The following is a 15,802-nucleotide window of genomic DNA, read 5'->3' as shown; positions in this document are numbered from 1 at the left end:
CCACTGGGAAACACGAGCCCGTGAGCAGTGAGGCGCCTGCTCACCCGCCCGTTGCCAGTAGCTCCCCCAGGGAGGGGGTGGGTCTGCGCCTGCTGCTGGCCTGTGCCCTGTGCCCGGCTCTGTGCCCCACTGCTGGCCTGTGCCCCACTGCTGGCTCCGTGCCCCACAGCCGGCTCTGTGCCCTGTGCCCAGCTCCGTGCCCCACAGCCGGCTCTGTGCCCCACTGCTGGCCTGTGCCCTGTGCCCGGCTCTGTGCCCCACAGCTGGCTCTGTGCCCTGTGCCCGGCTCCGTGCCCCACTGCTGGCCTGTGCCCCACAGCCGGCTCTGAGCCCCACAGCTGGCCTGGAGCTCTGTGGCTCATTCCTGGTAGCACAGGGGGGCTGCGCACACCCGGTCCGGGGGGGTCCCGTGCCCAGTGCCGTACCCCCGGGGCTGCGCACACCTGGAACGGGGGGGGTCATGTATCCCGAGGCACCGCGGGGCCGCGCTGCGGGACGGGCCGGGCCGGGCCGTGCTGCCGGGGGGGACCATGCCGATGCCGGTGCCCCGGCCCCCCTGCCCGCTCCCTGATGGGTTTTCCTTCCCGCGGCGGGGCCGGGTTTCCCTGGAAACCTTCGCACCCGTCGGCACCGACACCTGCGGGGCCTGGGAACGCGGCGGGGGGGCCCCTCCCAGCCCCGCCCCGCCCGGCCCCCCCGCGGGCTCACCGCGCCCGGGCCGCCCCTCCGCCGCACCCGTCGGCACCGGGCTGCGGCCGCGGCTCCGCGCCGGGCTCAGCGGGCGGCCGGGCTCATTAGGGGCCGCGTGTGAAACGCCATTAGCGGGGGCTGCGGGGGACCTGCGGCGGGAGGGCGGGCCGTGCCCCCCCCCCCCCCCCACACCGGGCGCGGGGGCCGGTGCCCCGCACAGCCACGCTGGGCACGGGTGTTGTCCCAAAAACAACCGGGGGTGCCCGGCTGGGGCCACGCTGCTGCCGGGATGGGGCCACGCGGCGTGGTGGGGGACGTGGACAGCCAGAGCTGGCACTGCTGCGGCGGAGCCCACCCTGCGGCGGAGCCCACCCTGCGGCGGAGCCCGATGAAGGCCCTGTACAACCCCCGCTGCCAGCCTCTTGGCAGCCCCCACGGCAGCCCCCGCGTGGGGCCCAAGCCGCGTCCTCAGGACGGTGCTGGGGGGGGGGGGGGGAGGTGAGGGCTGCCGGGGGGGGGTGGGCAGCACAGAGCAGCCTCGCACCGCTGGAGTAAAATTCGTCACCCGCCTGTTCAAAGCCGGCTGCCCTCGGCCCCCCCCGGCCTTTGAAGTGCTGCCGATGCCGGCCACGAAGGTGCCACTTCACACCTCCGGCCCCGCATAAAGCCGGGGCGGCCGCGGGACGCCGGCACAGAGCCCCCACAGCCATGGCCCGCTCGGCAGCCCCCGGCCTCCCGCTCCCCGCCGCGGCCCTGCTGCAGGACTGGGGGTGCCGCGCACCCCCGGACCCCGAGGGCTACAGCAGCAGCTCGCCCGCAGCCTCGCCCGACTCCTGCGGCCTCTCGTCCCCCGCCGCCGCCCGGGGACCCTGCCGCGGCCCCGCCGCCCCCCGCCTGCGGGGCGGCCCCGGGGGCAGGAAGGGGGTCCGGGGCCCGGGGGGCCCGCGGCAGAGCGCCAGCGAGCGGGAGAAGCTGCGGATGCGGCGGCTGGCGCAGGCTCTGCTGCGGCTGCGGCACTACCTGCCGCCCGCGCTGGCACCCGCGGGGCAGAGCCTGACCAAGATCGAGACCCTGCGCCTCGCCATCCGCTACATCGCCCACCTCTCGGCCCTGCTGGGGCTCAGCGAGGAGGCGCTGGCCCGGCGGCGGGGGGCGGCCCCCCGGCACTGCCCCCTCTGCCCCCAGGGCCTGGGGTGCTGCCAGCCCCCGGAGCCCCGCCTGCGCCCGCCGACCCCGCGGAATGCTTCGCCCCCTGGCCCCGTGGGCTGGGGGTCACCTCCCGTGGCGGGGACCCCCCCGGAGCTGCACGGGGTTGCTGGAACGGGGACAGGGGCCTGGGGGTCACCCCGCTATGGCCCCGCTGCGGGGACCCCCCCAGAGGTGCTTGCGGCTCCCGACGTGGGGACGGGGGCCTGGGGGTCGCCCCCCTACATCCCTGCAGCGGGGACCCCCCCCGGAGCTGCACGGGACTGTCGTCTCCAACGCGTCCTCCTGGCTGTCCCCCCCTCACTGCGCAGGGGCGGGGGCCCCCCCGGACCTCCCCGGCGACCCCCTCCTGGACGCGGGGCTGATGCTGCCGGAGTTCGTGGATGCAGGGACGGTCACCCAGGTACGTGCGCTGCCAGGGATCGGGGTGAGCCCAGGGGGCCCCCAGCATGGGGCTGGCACGGGACAGGGCTCAGCCTCCCCCCCCCCCCAGTGCACTCCAAAACCGCGGGGACTGGTTTTGGGGTACCAGCGGCCTTCCCTGGGGGTGGGAACGGAGAGGTGTACCCCCCCCCCCCGCCAGCGGGTGCATGTGGATCCCTCAGCCTGACTGTCGTTGGGGTCCCATCAGCCGGGCCAGACCTGAGGCCACGGTCCTGCCTGTCCCTGCCCGGGACGGCTCCTGGCGGGTGGGCTCTGTCAGCCCCCCGTTCCTGCTCCCCCCGAGCCCCCGGCCCTGGCCGATCACCGTCTCACCCACCCTCTGCTTCCCGCAGGAACTCTCCGCGGACCTGCTCTCTCTCTTGGAGGCCCTGCTCCCGCCGCAGCCCCAGGCCTGACCCGGACCAGCCCCCGGTGCCCACCACGCACCGGCCGGACGCGGCAGCTCGGGGGACGCGTGTGCCCGCTGGGACGGCTGGAGGGGGGACGAGCCGCCCCTTGTGTGAGCCTGGAGCTGGGCTGGACGTGCTGGGGCGGCTGCGACTGTACATAAATAAACCCTTGTGCCCCCCCCACGCGTGTCACCGTGTGAAAGTCCCGCTCCGCAGCAGGGCGTCCCGCAGGCGTGGGCAGCAGCCCCGGCACGGCTGCGGGACAGGAGCTGGGAAAGCCATCGCTGGGAGGGATCGGGAGCGACACGGGCCGGGGCCGGGTGGGGGTCACCAGCACCCTCCGGATGCGGCCCTGGGGCTCGGCGCGAGCCGAGCATCGCTTGCACCCCACGCCGGGTGCCCCGGAGAGCCCCCCGCAACGCGGGGCTAAATGTGGGCATTTGGGGGCCAGCAACAGGGCAAGGGCTCGGTGCCCCCATCGGGCTGGAGACCCCGTGGGCGGAGCGGAGTGCGGGGGGGGGGGGGGGGGGGCTGCAGCTGGGGCCCCTCTGCCCCCGGCCGGGTCCGGAGAGGCCGTTACGGCGACGCTGGAGGGGCCCGACAGCCGGGTGCTAATGCGCCGGGGGCCCTTCTCCGCCCACCCCGGGGGCTCTGGGGCTGGGGCGATGCAGGGCTAATGAGCCCCACTTATCTGTGAAATGACTTGCTAATAACGTTAATTCCCTCTGCCAGGGAGACGGAGCCTTTGAGATGCAAAGCAGCCCCCCTGCCCTCCCCCAGGCCGCAGCTCCAGGGCTCGGGGGACTTGGGGACGCGCTCCGGCCCTGGGGACAGCCACGGCTCCGGGCGCACCCCGATGCCCGGCCCTGGCAGCAGCGGTGCCGGCCCCGGGAGGGCAGGGGGCTGGGGGCTGGCGCAGGTCCCTCCCCCTTCTCCCACCCGCGGCGGCGGGGCAGCCCCCTCTGCCCGGCCCCTCGCCCAGCTCCCCGGCCCCGCCGCCTCGGGCACCCACCGCCCTGCCCCGGGTGGGCGCTGACCCGGGTGGGTTTCCTGGGGCAGGAAGGTGCCGAGCAGGGCCCCTGCGCTGTCAGGATGGAATTTGGGATGAGGCAGTGCAGCGTGGGACAGAGCTGCCTGCCTGCGGGTGGGGGGTAGAGGGACTCAGCTCTCAGGACAGAGCTGTGTGTGCACATGTACGTGCATGTGTGCATCAACAGGAGCGTGCGTGTGTGTGTCTGTGTGTGCACCGTGCACGCTTACGTGTCTGTGTGGGTGGGTGGTGCAGGGTGAAGGACCAAGCCGTTCCAAGCGGGCTGGCTACGTCAAGGAGCAACCTGAGCTACCAAGGGCATCCCACCGCCCGCCGGCTGAGCGAGGCCCAGCGGCAGGCACGGAGCTGGCTGCAGGCGCCGGGGTGACAGTGGTACCTGCCCCACGGCCAAGCGCTTTCCCTGGGCCCTGCCGGCTCACTGCCACCGGGCACGGCGCGGATGCGGGAGCCCTCAGCGCCGAGACCCAGCAGTGTGTGAACAGCAGCCCTGACATGGCCCGGCTGGGCGGTGCTGGGCAGGACACCCTGGCTGGAGGTGAGGTGGGTGGGGGGAAGTGGGGCGCTTGGTCCCTCGGGAGCTCCGGCATCGGGCTGGGAGGGTCTCTGTCCCCACGCAGGACCACAAGGGATGCTCGGGGCGGGGGGGATGGATGGGCAGCAGGAATGGCCTGGGATAGGTGGTGGGTTGGGGTCAGCTGAGATCGTCTCCTCCTGCTCTGCATGGTGCCAAGGACCCCTGCAGCTCTGTGGGGGGTAGGGGGGGCTCTGGGGGCTGCTGGGGGCTCTGGAAGAGCAGCGGGGATGCAGAGAGCAGCTGAGGGTGGGAACACAGTGAGCTGGGGTGGGGGTCCTGGTGCAGGCACCCCAGCCCTGGGCAGGGAGCAGGGCTCCAGGGGACGGGGCCTCCTACGCTGTCCCCCCCTGGAGCCCCCACCCCAAGGCCCCCTCAGGGAGGCTGCCGCTGCCTGTCTGCCTGTCGTGGCAGGAAGGGGCCAGCCAGATCCAGACCCTGCAGCAGGGAATGCCAGCGCCAGCAGCCTGCCCCCCCCCGAGCGGGGCTGTGCCTGGAGCCCTGGAGCTGAGGGCGATGAGGAGCCCCTGCGGCTGCCCACCTTCTCCCCCGCTGCCCAGGCCCGCGTGGCCGTCACCTTCGCCCTCTTCACCCTCTCTGCCGGCTGCAACCTGGCGGTGTTGCGGGCAGCGGGGGGCCGGCGGGGCGGCCGGCGCTCCCACATCCGCCTGCTGCTGCTGCACCTGGCTGCCGCCGACCTGCTGGTGACGGTGGCGGTGATGCCGCTGGATGCCGTCTGGAACATCACACTGCAGTGGTGGGCGGGTGACCTGGCCTGCCGCCTCCTCATGTACCTCCGGCTGCTGGCCATGTATGCCTCCGCCTTCGTCACCGTCGTCATCAGCCTGGACCGGCAGGCCGCCATCCTGCGCCCGCTGGCCATCACTCGTGCCCGGAGGAGGAACCGCATCATGCTCTACGTCGCCTGGCTCCTCAGCGCGGGGCTCTCGGTGCCGCAGGTACCCATCCCCAGGGCTCCTCTCCGGCCCCGTGGCCCATGGCAGACGCTCGCCCGGCCCCTGTGCCAGCTCCCAGGGTGCCTGGCTGTGCCGGCTGGGGGTGCTCCCAGGGCTGGTGCTGCCGCGAGCTCTGCGGGATGGGGATGGAGAAGGCTTGGGGAAGAGGCAGCTGAGCCGGGCAGCGGAGGGACTGTGGCAGCGTGCCCCCTCCACCCAGCTCTGCCCCCCCTCCCCACTGTGTGCCCCAGCCCCCCATGGGAGCGGAGCTGGTGCAGGGGTGACTGTGGGTCCCAGTCCCAGGGGCAGGGTCTGACCCTGTGGGTCCTGTGGTCCCTGCCTCGGGACCCTGGAGCCCCTGTCACCTTGCGGCCTGTCACCCCTGTTCTGCCTCCAGCTGTTCCTCTTCCACACGGTCACCCTCCGACCCCCACACAACTTCACCCAGTGCACCACGCGGGGCAGCTTCCGCCAGCCCTGGCACGAGACCCTCTACAACATGCTCGGCTTCACCTGCCTCTTCCTGCTGCCGCTGCTCATCATGGTCTGCTGCTACACACGCATCCTCCTGGAGATCTCCCGGCGCATGGGCTCCAGCCTCTGTGAGTGCCTGGGCGCTGCGCTGCCATCACCCCATGCCCAGGGGGCTTCGCAGGGACCCTGGGATGGAGGGTGCAGGGGGTGGACCCTGGCTGGGGCTGTGCGGGGACCCCCCAGCCCTCCCTCAGGGCATGGGGTCCCTGTCCCAGCCAGGCTGCTAAGTGTCCCCCACTCATGGGCCATGCCCCCCCAGTCTCCTCCCGGGACGTGTCGCTGCGATGCTCCAGGAACAACATCCCGCGGGCACGGCTGCGCATGCTGAAGATGAGCCTGGTCATCGTCTCCTCCTTCATCCTCTGCTGGACCCCCTACTACCTGCTGGGGCTGTGGTACTGGTTCTGCCCGCGGGCCATGGAGAAGAGGGTCTCACCGGCCCTCACCCACATTCTCTTCATCTTCGGCCTCTTCAACGCCTGCCTGGACCCCATCACCTACGGGCTCTTCACCATCCCCTTCCGGCGGGGCTGGGGCTGTCCCTGCAGGCAGCGCCCCAAGCCCCAGCCGCCCTCCCCGGCCACCGGCTCCTTCCGCTGCTCGGCCTCCTCCCTGCCACCCAAACGGGGCGTCCCGGGGGTGCAGGAGCAGCGGGTGCCTGCCGGGCTGGGGCTGCCCGCTGGGGCTGGCTCCTGCCAGAGCAGCTCCCTGTGAGCTGGGCATGGCCCCGCACCCGTGGGGACACCCTGAGGAGGGGACCAGTGGCAGAACAGCAAGGGCAGGATGGGTCTAGCAGGGATGGGGTCACTACCGCTCTCTTCCCACGCCCCAAAACGCCTCTGTGGGTGGCGGGGCTGGCATGGGTGCCCCCCAGTCCCCTCTTCCCCCTCTGCGCCTGTCAAGCTCTGCGCAGCTGCTGGAGCAGAGCCCAGCCCAGCAATAAAGCGTCCCACGGCCACCTCCTGTGCTGCCTGTGTGCCTGGCTGCAAGCTGGGCTGGGGTCCCCAGAGCCAGCGCTGCTGGGGACCAGGGACAGGCTGGGTGGGAGCCCTGACCCGCTGGCCCCCCGGGGCGGCTGCTCCTGCCCCGCTGTGGGTGCTCTCAGGGGCCCCAGGGCACCCCAGGCAGCTCCGAGGGCACCCCACAGGTTGGCCAGGGCAGGGTGCTGCCCTCTCTGCAGCAGCTGCTGGGGCTGTTTGTCCCCCTGGGGGGCTCCCAGCCCCGGTGGGGTGCAGGGCTGGTCCCCGCCCGTGGCGCCGAGCTGGCTGCAGTCCTGGGGCGCCGCGCTGCCTGCGGCAGCCTCGCACCCACCCGTGGCTCTGCTCGAAACAGAAGCTCTTGGCTCCTGCCGAAGGTCGTTGCGAGGCGCGGGGCTCCGCTGCTCCCGGCTGCGTGGCAACTGCCCCAAGGCCAGCGCTGCCGCGGGAGCTGCAGCAGCCACGGGGGCCGGGAGAGGCTGGGGAGGGGACTGCAGCTCCGCACCTCGAGCAGGGGCTGGGGGTGCCTGGGCCCCTCGCTCCCCCCGTGTCCCGGAGCAGCTGGTCTGAGCCCTGCCCATGCACCGGGAGCGATGCCAGCGGGTGGCTGCCGGCAGCAGGGCAGGGCTGCGGTGAATGGCTGCACGCACCAAAACGTTTCCTCTTGGACAGTGCTCTGCCGAGGGCCGGGGGGAGCCCAGCATCACCCCGGCAGCGCCGAGCCTGTCTGCAGAGCACTGGGGGTCCAAGTCCGCACGAGGCAGGAACAGGCAGGGCCTGTTGCAGGCAGGGACAGCCAGCTCGGCCGTGGCTGTGGCCACACCTGGGAGCGGTGCCCAATAACAGCAGCGCGAACCACGGTCGCAGGGGTTTATTACGAAGTGGCAAAGTAGAACACCAGTGGTGCTGCTCCGGCTCCAGAGGAGCGATCCCACGCCCGCTCAGGGGCTGGTGGCGGTGGCCGGCACGCTGGCCTCCCCAGGGCTCTCGCACAGGGTGGTCTCCCAGGGGTTCTTGTGGGGGTCTCTGTTTTGTGGGGCTCCAGGGAATGGGGCCACAGTGCCCCATGGGTGTGGGGGGCTGCCTTGGTGCGGGTGGAACAGAGCTGTGCCTGCTCCCGCTGTCTGCTGGGCACGGTGGGACGCGTGGTGGGGCCAAGCCCCAGGCACGGACTCGCACAAGTATGAAAACACCATCTTGTATGGGCATGCCACTTGCTCCTGCGGCAGAGAAGGGCCTGGGAAATGCTTCGCTGTGAGGGGGGGGGGCTTGCAAAGCAAAGGAAATCACCAAGCAAAAAGCCCCTGCTGAAACCTCGCCCCCATTTTTGAGCCAGTGGCTCCTGGGACGCTGCTGCTGGCTTTGGCCCTGCTGCGGGGAGCACCCTGCCCGCTGCGGGGGAGCGTCCTGCCTGCCCCGGGGAACAAAGGGGCCCTGCACTTGGCTCGGTGCAGGAGTGCTCAGGAGGTGGGCGCTCGGTGGGTCAGCGTTGCCCCGTCCCCTCGGCAGCCTGGGCAGAGCTCCCTGCCCTGCGGCACGGGCAGCGCGTGGCCTTGCTGGATGCCGGGCTGCACCTTGCAGTCACATCGGGCTCTGAGGGCGCACCAGGCATCGGACAAGGGGCCAGAGCATTGATGCCAAACCCCACCAGCATGCCCACCCGCTTCCCCAGGGGAGCTGGCAAGCGGGGATAGACCGGCTGGGTGAGGGGACGGCGCCGCAGGGCAGGCGAAGGCAAAGCGGGAGGTGATGCTGGGGGGACTGGCTGGGGGATACCCGTGCTTGGGTGACCATTTTCCACCTGGCTCAGCAGCATCACATCATCCCCCGCTCCCCCCCCCAGCCACCTCCCCACAGCAGCACCTGCAGAAAAGGGAGGCAAAGCGTGACCCAGGAGAACGCCGCCGGCCCGCTCCCCCCCGCAGTTTGGCCACGGAACGGCTGTGGCTCTAGGTGCCGGCCCCACCGCTGCCAGGTCTCTTCTCGGTGAAGAAGCTTTTGAGCAGCATCACCTGCCCAATGCTGACCACAAAGAGGATGAGGGTTTCCCCGACCGACCAGTACGAGACCCGGCTGTTGAGCTCCTCGGCCCTGCTCCGGTCCTGCGCTTCCCGCAGGCGGTAGTGAGTCTGGGAGTCGATCACCGCGTTCAGAGCCTCGTGGATGGTGACGCAGGCGGACTCCATCTGCGGAGACAAGCGTGCTCCATTGGTCCTGATGCAGCACAGCTCGGGCCTGGGGCTCGCGGCCGAGGGAGCTGAGGACCGTGCTGGGGGACCCGAGAGCAGGACAGCAGCGCCCTGTGCTGCTGGGTCTCTGCCACCCCGACCCGAGAGCGGTTCTGCTCGAAGGGGCAACGCTGGAGACTGTTTGGTGGAGGGAGCCTGCTGTGAGCACCAGGGCACAACCGAGAGCCCCGCCGAGGTGCTGGGGGCCGAGGGCAGGATGTGGGGGAGCAGCCACCCCTGCGGGCTCACGCCAAGGGGTGGAAAAGCCTTGCTCTGCTGCCCTTGTGTGGGATGGAAACGGGGTGCTGAGGCTGGGGGGAGGTTCAGACCTGGAGCAACCCCCCTCACTCTCTGTCTGTGCTGCTGGAAGGAGGACGTGGCCTGCACGTGGCGGGGCGGTTGGCTGGTGGTTGGGACTTCTGCATTTGGCAGAGGGGAAGAGGGACGAGCTCCCAACCGCCATCCCATGTGGCCGTTTGGCCGCAAGTGGGAGCTGCAGCAGGACGTTCCTCCTGCGGCAGCACGCGATGACCCACCTGCGTCAGGGCGGTGACGCGGTTGCTCATGTCGGGCAGGATTGGTGGCTCGTCGCCCACCTGGAAGTCGAAGTAGACCGTTTTGTGGGAGAAGGTGGAGAACTCATTGCTGAAGCAGAAGGTGTAGACGCCCTTGACTTCAGTGTGGTGCGGGAAGCTGTCGTACTGCTTCTTGGTCTCCTTGTAGATTGTCCTGCCGTTGGGGTCCTCCACGTAGCAGTCCACATCATAGTGTCCCCCGGTGATCACCTGTGCAAGGACACCAAGGCAGCACCTGCCGAACCTCGTGGCAAGAGCCTCCCGCCCTGGAGGGAGCAGCTCTGCCCGGCCCCATGCCCGTGTGCACGGCCGTGCCCTCAGCAAGCAGGCACCGTGCCCATGGCTGCCCGCCACGGGACGGGGGCCCAGGCTGGGGGAGCCCCGGGGGAAGCCGTGCCCCACGGTGCCTGCAGCTCAGGTGGGGTGCCCGGACAGGGGGACAGCCCAGGCCAGCCACGATGGCCGGCTCAGGGGCTCCTGTGGCCACCACGGGCACATGCTGGTACCGGCTCCGAGGTGGGCACTGCTGGGCACGGGGCCAGGGCTGGGAGGGGCTCCCAGGGCAGCACAGGGACAGCCGGGGGGGGCACGGGAGAGGTGCGGCTGCAGCCCTGCCTGCTGCTCTGCGGGGCAGCGGAGGGGCACGGGCAGGGGGGACAGGCAAGGCACGGGTAGGGGAGCACGGGCAGGGGTGCGGGCAGAGGACAATGAGCACAAGCGCGGGCAGGGGTGCGGGCAGGGGCGCGGGCAGGGCTGTACCTGGTAGTCCAACGTGAACTTGAGGCCGCGCTCCAGCTCCTGGTGGAAGCACTGCTTGTCGCTGTCGGGCAGCTCGAAGGTCAGCTCGGTGCCGCCGGCCCGCAGCGCGCACAGCAGCCCCGCCAGCGCCAGCGCCCGCACCCCTGCCCGCACCCCTGCCCGCATCCCGGCCCGCACCCCGGCCCGCATCCCGGCCCGCGTTCCGGGCCCCGGCCCCCGCCCGCTCCGCTCCCCGCCCCGCCCCGCCTGACGTGGCGCCCGCCCGGCACCGGCACCGGCGGCGCTTCCGCTGGGGGCGGCCCCGGGCTGCGGCACCTCCCGCCTGCGGGGCCGGGTCCCCGGGCGGCTGCAGCGGAGCCCGGCCGGTACCGCGGGACCCTGGCCGGTGGCTGTCGGGCCGACGCTGAGCTCTTTATTAACGCGGTGCCGCTATAAACGTCCGTGCTGTTACATGACATCGTCCTCCAGCACCCGCCTGCTTACACCTATACGCGCACGCACGTAAATAAATGCATTAAAACATTCCCGTAGAGAAGCGCCGCTCACGTTCCCCGGCCCAACGCGCCGAACGCAGGTGACCTGCGCTCTGCAGGCATCGCCGTCTCCGATCGCGGGCTGAAGGCGACAAATGTCGCTTAAAAAAAGGTAAATGCAAAATACCGGAATATTTAGAAATGAACGGAAAAGGTGAACTACAGGATTTAAAATTCCACGCTCTAAAATATAACACAAACGTCATTGTTATAGGGAAAATATGCCTGAAATTCAATCTATAAGACATTTGACCTACAGAAAGTATAAACTTTAAGGCTCTAAAAATATAAGCCCACCTTTGCTCTAAATAGCATATTTAAATCTCAAATGCACTTTCAGAGAACGTTCCCGTGCAGTTAAAACCAAAACGCAGTACTGCTTTGTGCAGGAATTGTGCGAAATTTTCCATCAGCCTGAAAAAAAGACAGGTAATGTCCGGGCACGGAACCGGCAGGTCACCAGCCATTCCGGCAGGACGGACGGACGGACAGAAGCGTGTGCTGGGCTGATCAAGGCAAGGGCAGAATCCGACATCAGCCCCGTCGGGGCGAGACTGCGGCCACTTGCTTGTCAAAGTGACGCTGCCCACGGAGCGGGCGTCGGGACACGTGAGATTCATCGAGTAAACCCACGGGAGTTGTTCTCGCTTGGGCTTACAGGAGTGGCACAACGTTCGGGGTAGGCTGCGGACCCGGAACGCTCGCTGAGTCAGCGGCACAGGGCCGTGGGCCGGGTTTCCGTTGTAGCATCAGGGTCAGCAGGAGAGAGGTGTCCTGGCTGCGGTGCTGTGCCGGCAGCTTTCTCCTGCCAGGACCAACCCCTGACGTTCACCACGTGCCATCCTTGGCAACTCGGCGTCCTTGCTCCCCATCCTTGGCAGAAGCTTCCCACGCAGACAAGCTGGGAGCGCTCCCTGCCCAGGAATTCGGCGCTTGCAGTTGCTCAGTGTGGTGGGAAATGCCCCTGAACCTCGGTCGCTTCAGAGACAGGGACAAACTGATTCCCGATCTGGGCCCACCGAAGGCACCGGGTTGCAGCAGTAACGGGTTTAGCTCAGCCTCTGGGGTTTCAAAGCGCTTGGAAATCTCTGAGGTGGAGAATTGTCTCCCTCTCCAGCACAGTGAGGGTACCAATACATTCAATTCCTAGGGAGGGGTATTTCTGCTCTTCCAACCTCAGGCAGCGTTAAGCTCCTTTCCTTCCTGGTAGGCACTTCACAAACACATCAGTCCCACGGCGTGGGGCTCCAGACGGGTTTCTGTGTCGGAACGAGCGGGATGGAAGAAAAGTGGATTGTAAATAACGTGGAATAAGTGAACCGCAGGCAGGAGTCTTTGTGCGAAGCCTGACGATCTCAGATGGTCTGGGATCGATCTCTCAGGTAGTCGCTCCTGGGGAGAAGTCCAGGAGTGAATGAAGAGCACAAGAGAGACTTCAGCCGTTTGGGCTGGATGCTCGGGCTCTCCTTACAGCTCTGGCAAGTGGGAGCAGGAACCTCCCGATTCACCCCCTGGGCACAGGTCTGACCTCGTGGCCACCAGCGCTTCCCTGGAGCCAGGTGACCGCTCTCTGCGGGCACTGTCATGTTTTTGCAGGGCCAGCACTGTTCGGTAACTTTCCTGGGAAAGAAATGGTGACACGGCTACTGGGCCACTATTTCCTCGAAATCGGAGAGCTGCCGCATCTGCTCCGCTTGCATGGAGTGTCTCCGGAGAAGCTTCCTTTTGGCTCTCAAGTCGCCCCGTCTGGGCGAGCTCGGAGCGATGGGTACCAGGGACTTCAAGCCAGCAGCAAGCAGGGAGGAGGTTTTGCTGGTGGAGCCAATGTCGGGGATCGGGGGGTTGGGGTTCACGTTCAGGGGGGGCAGATATCCCGGCCTTTTGTGGGAGATGTGGTCCAGCAGCAGGGTCCCAGACCCTCGCCTCTCCAGCAAGCTGGGCGGTCGGCGCCGGATGGTCCCGGGTGATGTGCCGGCGATGCTGTCCAGGGACTCCCGCGAGCCGTCCAGCAAGGCCAGGTGGGACCCGCTGAGTTTCCTCCTCTCCGATGGCACCTTCCCCACCTCGGCCGGGCTGGGGATGCCAGAGAGCTGGGGGTCACAGTCATAGTGCTCGGTGCCCAGCCTCTGCCAGTGCAGAGCATCCATCGCCGCAGCCGAGCTGGCGGCAGCGAAGCTGACGCTCTCCGGCACTTCGGGGACGGTGCTCCTTCGGGGCAGGCGCTGGTGGGCAGCCTGGCTCTTCTCGTAGGCCGCTTTTCTGGCCAGCAGCCCAGGGGCTGGCGGTGCCCGCAGAGCCTGCTCGTCTACCGGGGGGAAGAGAGAGGGGTCCCTGCTCTTGCTGCTGCCGCTCCGGGTGAGGGGAGCCTTTTTGGAGAGCGAGAGGTCGCCGATGCCCATGATCACCTCGTCATCCACGCAGACCCGCGTGTCGTCGCGGTACATGGAGGCCGCCAGCACCGAGGGTGCGACCAGACCCCACGGCTCTGAACGCAGCCGCTTCAGCTGGGGCAGGCGGGCTCTCCTGGCCGCACCAGCTCTCTGGCCTGGGGAGGGGGGCTCGTTGGCAGATCTGGCAGAGGGGTTGTCCCCGGGGTGCGACGGGTGTGGGCTGAAGATGCCGCTCTCCTTCTCGGCAGGGGAAGGTGCTGAGATGGGTGTTTTTGGGTGTGCGCTGGAGGGTGCTGTGCACGCCTCGGGGGATGCCCTCTCCTTGAACTCCAGCGAGGGGGGAACGTTCAGGTACTGCTTGGTGGTCTTGGTGCCAGAGGCAGATTTGTCCATGGTGATAATGATTACCTCCTTCCCTTTGGCCTTGCAGGCGTTCAGGAGGTGCTGCAGCACGCCCTTGTCATCGGCGTTGATGGCGTGGACCAGAGCTGATGCTCCCGAGTGGTCCTCCAGGCTGGGGTCTGCCCCGTTCTCCAGCAGCAGGGTCACCACGTCTCCCCCAGCGCCGTGGATGCAGGCGTGCATGAGGGCTGTTTTCCCAGACTTGTCCTGGATGTTGGGGTCGGCTCTGTTGTCCAGCAGGTACTTCACCATCTTGGCCTTGTTAATGCTCTGCTGGTCGACGTGCTTGGTGATGCAGGCCACCATCAGGGCGGTCTCCCCTTTCTCATTGCTCTCGTTGATGTAAGCCCCCCCTTCCAGCAGCAGCCGGGTCAGCCGGAGCCGGCCGAGCCACACGGCCTTCAGGAGGGAGTTCCCCCCCATCTCCAGCTCCGTCCCCTCATCCATGGCACCGGCTGGTGCTTACTGGTGGGCGAAGGCAGCGTCAGCCGGCAGCTGTGGAAGCAACCAGAAAGGAGAGGTGAGACTTGCTCCTCAGCCCTGGCTCTCGCCCCCGCCCTGCCTTCCCGGGGGCATCACACTCGCCGCTGCTCCGCGTCCCCCTGCCTCTCTGCCCGCGGCCACTCCTGCTGCCCGTGGGGGTGCCCGGGGTGCGAGGCAGGTGAGCGGCAGCGGGAGCAAAGGCTTGTTCTCCTCGGCGTCTCCTGGGGAGAAAGACCTGATCTTTGTGAGCAGGGAGATGCCTCAGCCCTGCTGTCTCAGGCTGTACCATGCATTTACTTTAGGGTATTGGCCCCCTCTCAATCATCGAATCACAGAATCGTTTTGGTTAGAAAAGACCAAAGTCATCAAGTCCAACCGTTAAATCTTGCCTCGGGATGTACCGTACGTCTCTCTATCGGCCGTGGACCCTCTGGCCTTTCTCTGTTCCAGGCATGCCAGAAGCCATGTCAGGGCCCTGAGTGCACTGACCAGCCCCACCTGAACCCCCCACCTCTGCCCCTGGGCGGGGGCTCTATTTAAACGCTGCCCAGCTCCCCAGGCCTGGCTTAGCTATGAAGGTGCCTGGGGCTCCATCCAGCCCTGTCAGACCAGACTCGTTCACTGGACTTCCCCTGTTGACCTGGGACCCGAGTTGCCACCTTGCCTTGGTCTGACGATCGCTGGTGATGGGACCTGTCACTGACTTGTCCCTGCCCGGCTGATGGGGTCTTGTCCCCAGCCTGTCACCCTCAGCTTACGGCTCGTCTCCCCTGGCAGAGAGGCTCTGCTCTTGCTGCTGCCTGGTGATGCGTCTCAGTTCATCTTGCCTTCCTCTTCTCTGGCTCTGCTTCCCCAGAAGCCATGCTGACATTTGCCTGGATGCAGCTGATTTCCCCAAGTCCAGAGAAATCAGAATGGTCCTAATGCCAAGATGGTTTCCACTGCATCTTCTAGGTCCCTCGGGCTGTAACAGAGCCCACTGGAGACGGTGTGAGCATCTCCCATGTCTTCTTGGGCTGGAGCCACGATCTTTGCATCTTCACTGCTGAAGGAAATGTTCAGCAGCTGCGGTCACGCTGTCTGTAACCCCATGCCGCTTAGTTGTGGTGTGAGCCACTTGTGTAGGAGAGTGCTGTAAGAGCAGCTTCCCCCCAGCAGTCTGCAGCAGGACTGGCTCAGGAGGATCAACAGGCATCGTCTCGGCTGGCTACGGGAAATTCGGCGGCGTAAGGCTCCTGTGCATCGCTCACAGCCACGCTACGCAACCCGGGTGCCTTGTGGTCCTACCGCCTGTGTCCTTGAGGAATGACACCCGTCCCCTGCAGCTCTGAGACCTGGTGGGCAGAGGTGGCAGCTCAGAGCTGTGCTGGGTGGACCAGCGGATGCCCAGCACCGCGGGAACATCACAGAGGCACGGAAACAGACCTTCAGCCAGCGTGTCCGGGGGCCCTGCCCCCCGCTTGCCCCACACACTCGTTGCCCTTTGCTGCCTGTCCAGCTGTGAGCAGCAATTTTCACTCCTCAGCCCTCCCCTGGAGCACCCCCACCTGCGCGGGGCCTGTCTGAGCCTGCCCGCTTCGCTCCGGAGCAGCCCGCGCTCCCCAGGTCTCCCCA

At 68.1% G+C, this 15,802-nt stretch overlaps 4 protein-coding genes across 4 annotated transcripts; 2 read left to right on the top strand and 2 right to left on the bottom strand.

The window, feature by feature from the left end:
* Positions 1–1,139: 1,139 nt before the first annotated feature.
* Positions 1,140–2,809, top strand: LOC142603508 (mesoderm posterior protein 1-like). The gene is given in 3 exon segments (XM_075764639.1): positions 1,140–2,139; positions 2,141–2,299; positions 2,673–2,809. Coding segments are annotated over 3 exon segments (963 nt in total). The 5' UTR covers positions 1,140–1,398; the 3' UTR covers positions 2,736–2,809.
* A 1,451-nt stretch (positions 2,810–4,260) lies between these two features.
* Positions 4,261–6,555, top strand: LOC142603523 (gonadotropin-releasing hormone II receptor-like). The gene is made up of 4 exons (XM_075764722.1): positions 4,261–4,315; positions 4,766–5,310; positions 5,705–5,909; positions 6,101–6,555. The coding sequence occupies exons 1-4, from the start codon at positions 4,273–4,275 to the stop codon at positions 6,553–6,555; spliced, it is 1,248 nt and encodes a 415-aa protein (XP_075620837.1). The 5' UTR covers positions 4,261–4,272.
* A 1,119-nt stretch (positions 6,556–7,674) lies between these two features.
* Positions 7,675–10,598, bottom strand: TMED3 (transmembrane p24 trafficking protein 3). The gene is made up of 3 exons (XM_075764440.1): positions 10,381–10,598; positions 9,583–9,831; positions 7,675–9,004 (listed from the first exon to the last, which is right to left on the bottom strand). The coding sequence occupies exons 1-3, from the start codon at positions 10,567–10,569 to the stop codon at positions 8,768–8,770; spliced, it is 675 nt and encodes a 224-aa protein (XP_075620555.1). The 5' UTR covers positions 10,570–10,598; the 3' UTR covers positions 7,675–8,767.
* Positions 10,599–12,411: 1,813 nt separating this feature from the next.
* On the bottom strand, positions 12,412–14,271 carry ANKRD34C (ankyrin repeat domain 34C). Its single transcript, XM_010304789.2, has one exon. The coding sequence runs from the start codon at positions 14,150–14,152 to the stop codon at positions 12,557–12,559; it is 1,596 nt and encodes a 531-aa protein (XP_010303091.2). The 5' UTR covers positions 14,153–14,271; the 3' UTR covers positions 12,412–12,556.
* Positions 14,272–15,802: the final 1,531 nt, after the last annotated feature.

Source organism: Balearica regulorum, chromosome 12, assembly GCF_011004875.1.
Source record: "Balearica regulorum gibbericeps isolate bBalReg1 chromosome 12, bBalReg1.pri, whole genome shotgun sequence".
NCBI lineage: Eukaryota > Metazoa > Chordata > Aves > Gruiformes > Gruidae > Balearica > Balearica regulorum.
The sequence above is the reverse complement of the archived record's forward strand: the minus strand, read 5'-3'. Positions and strand labels throughout refer to the sequence as shown.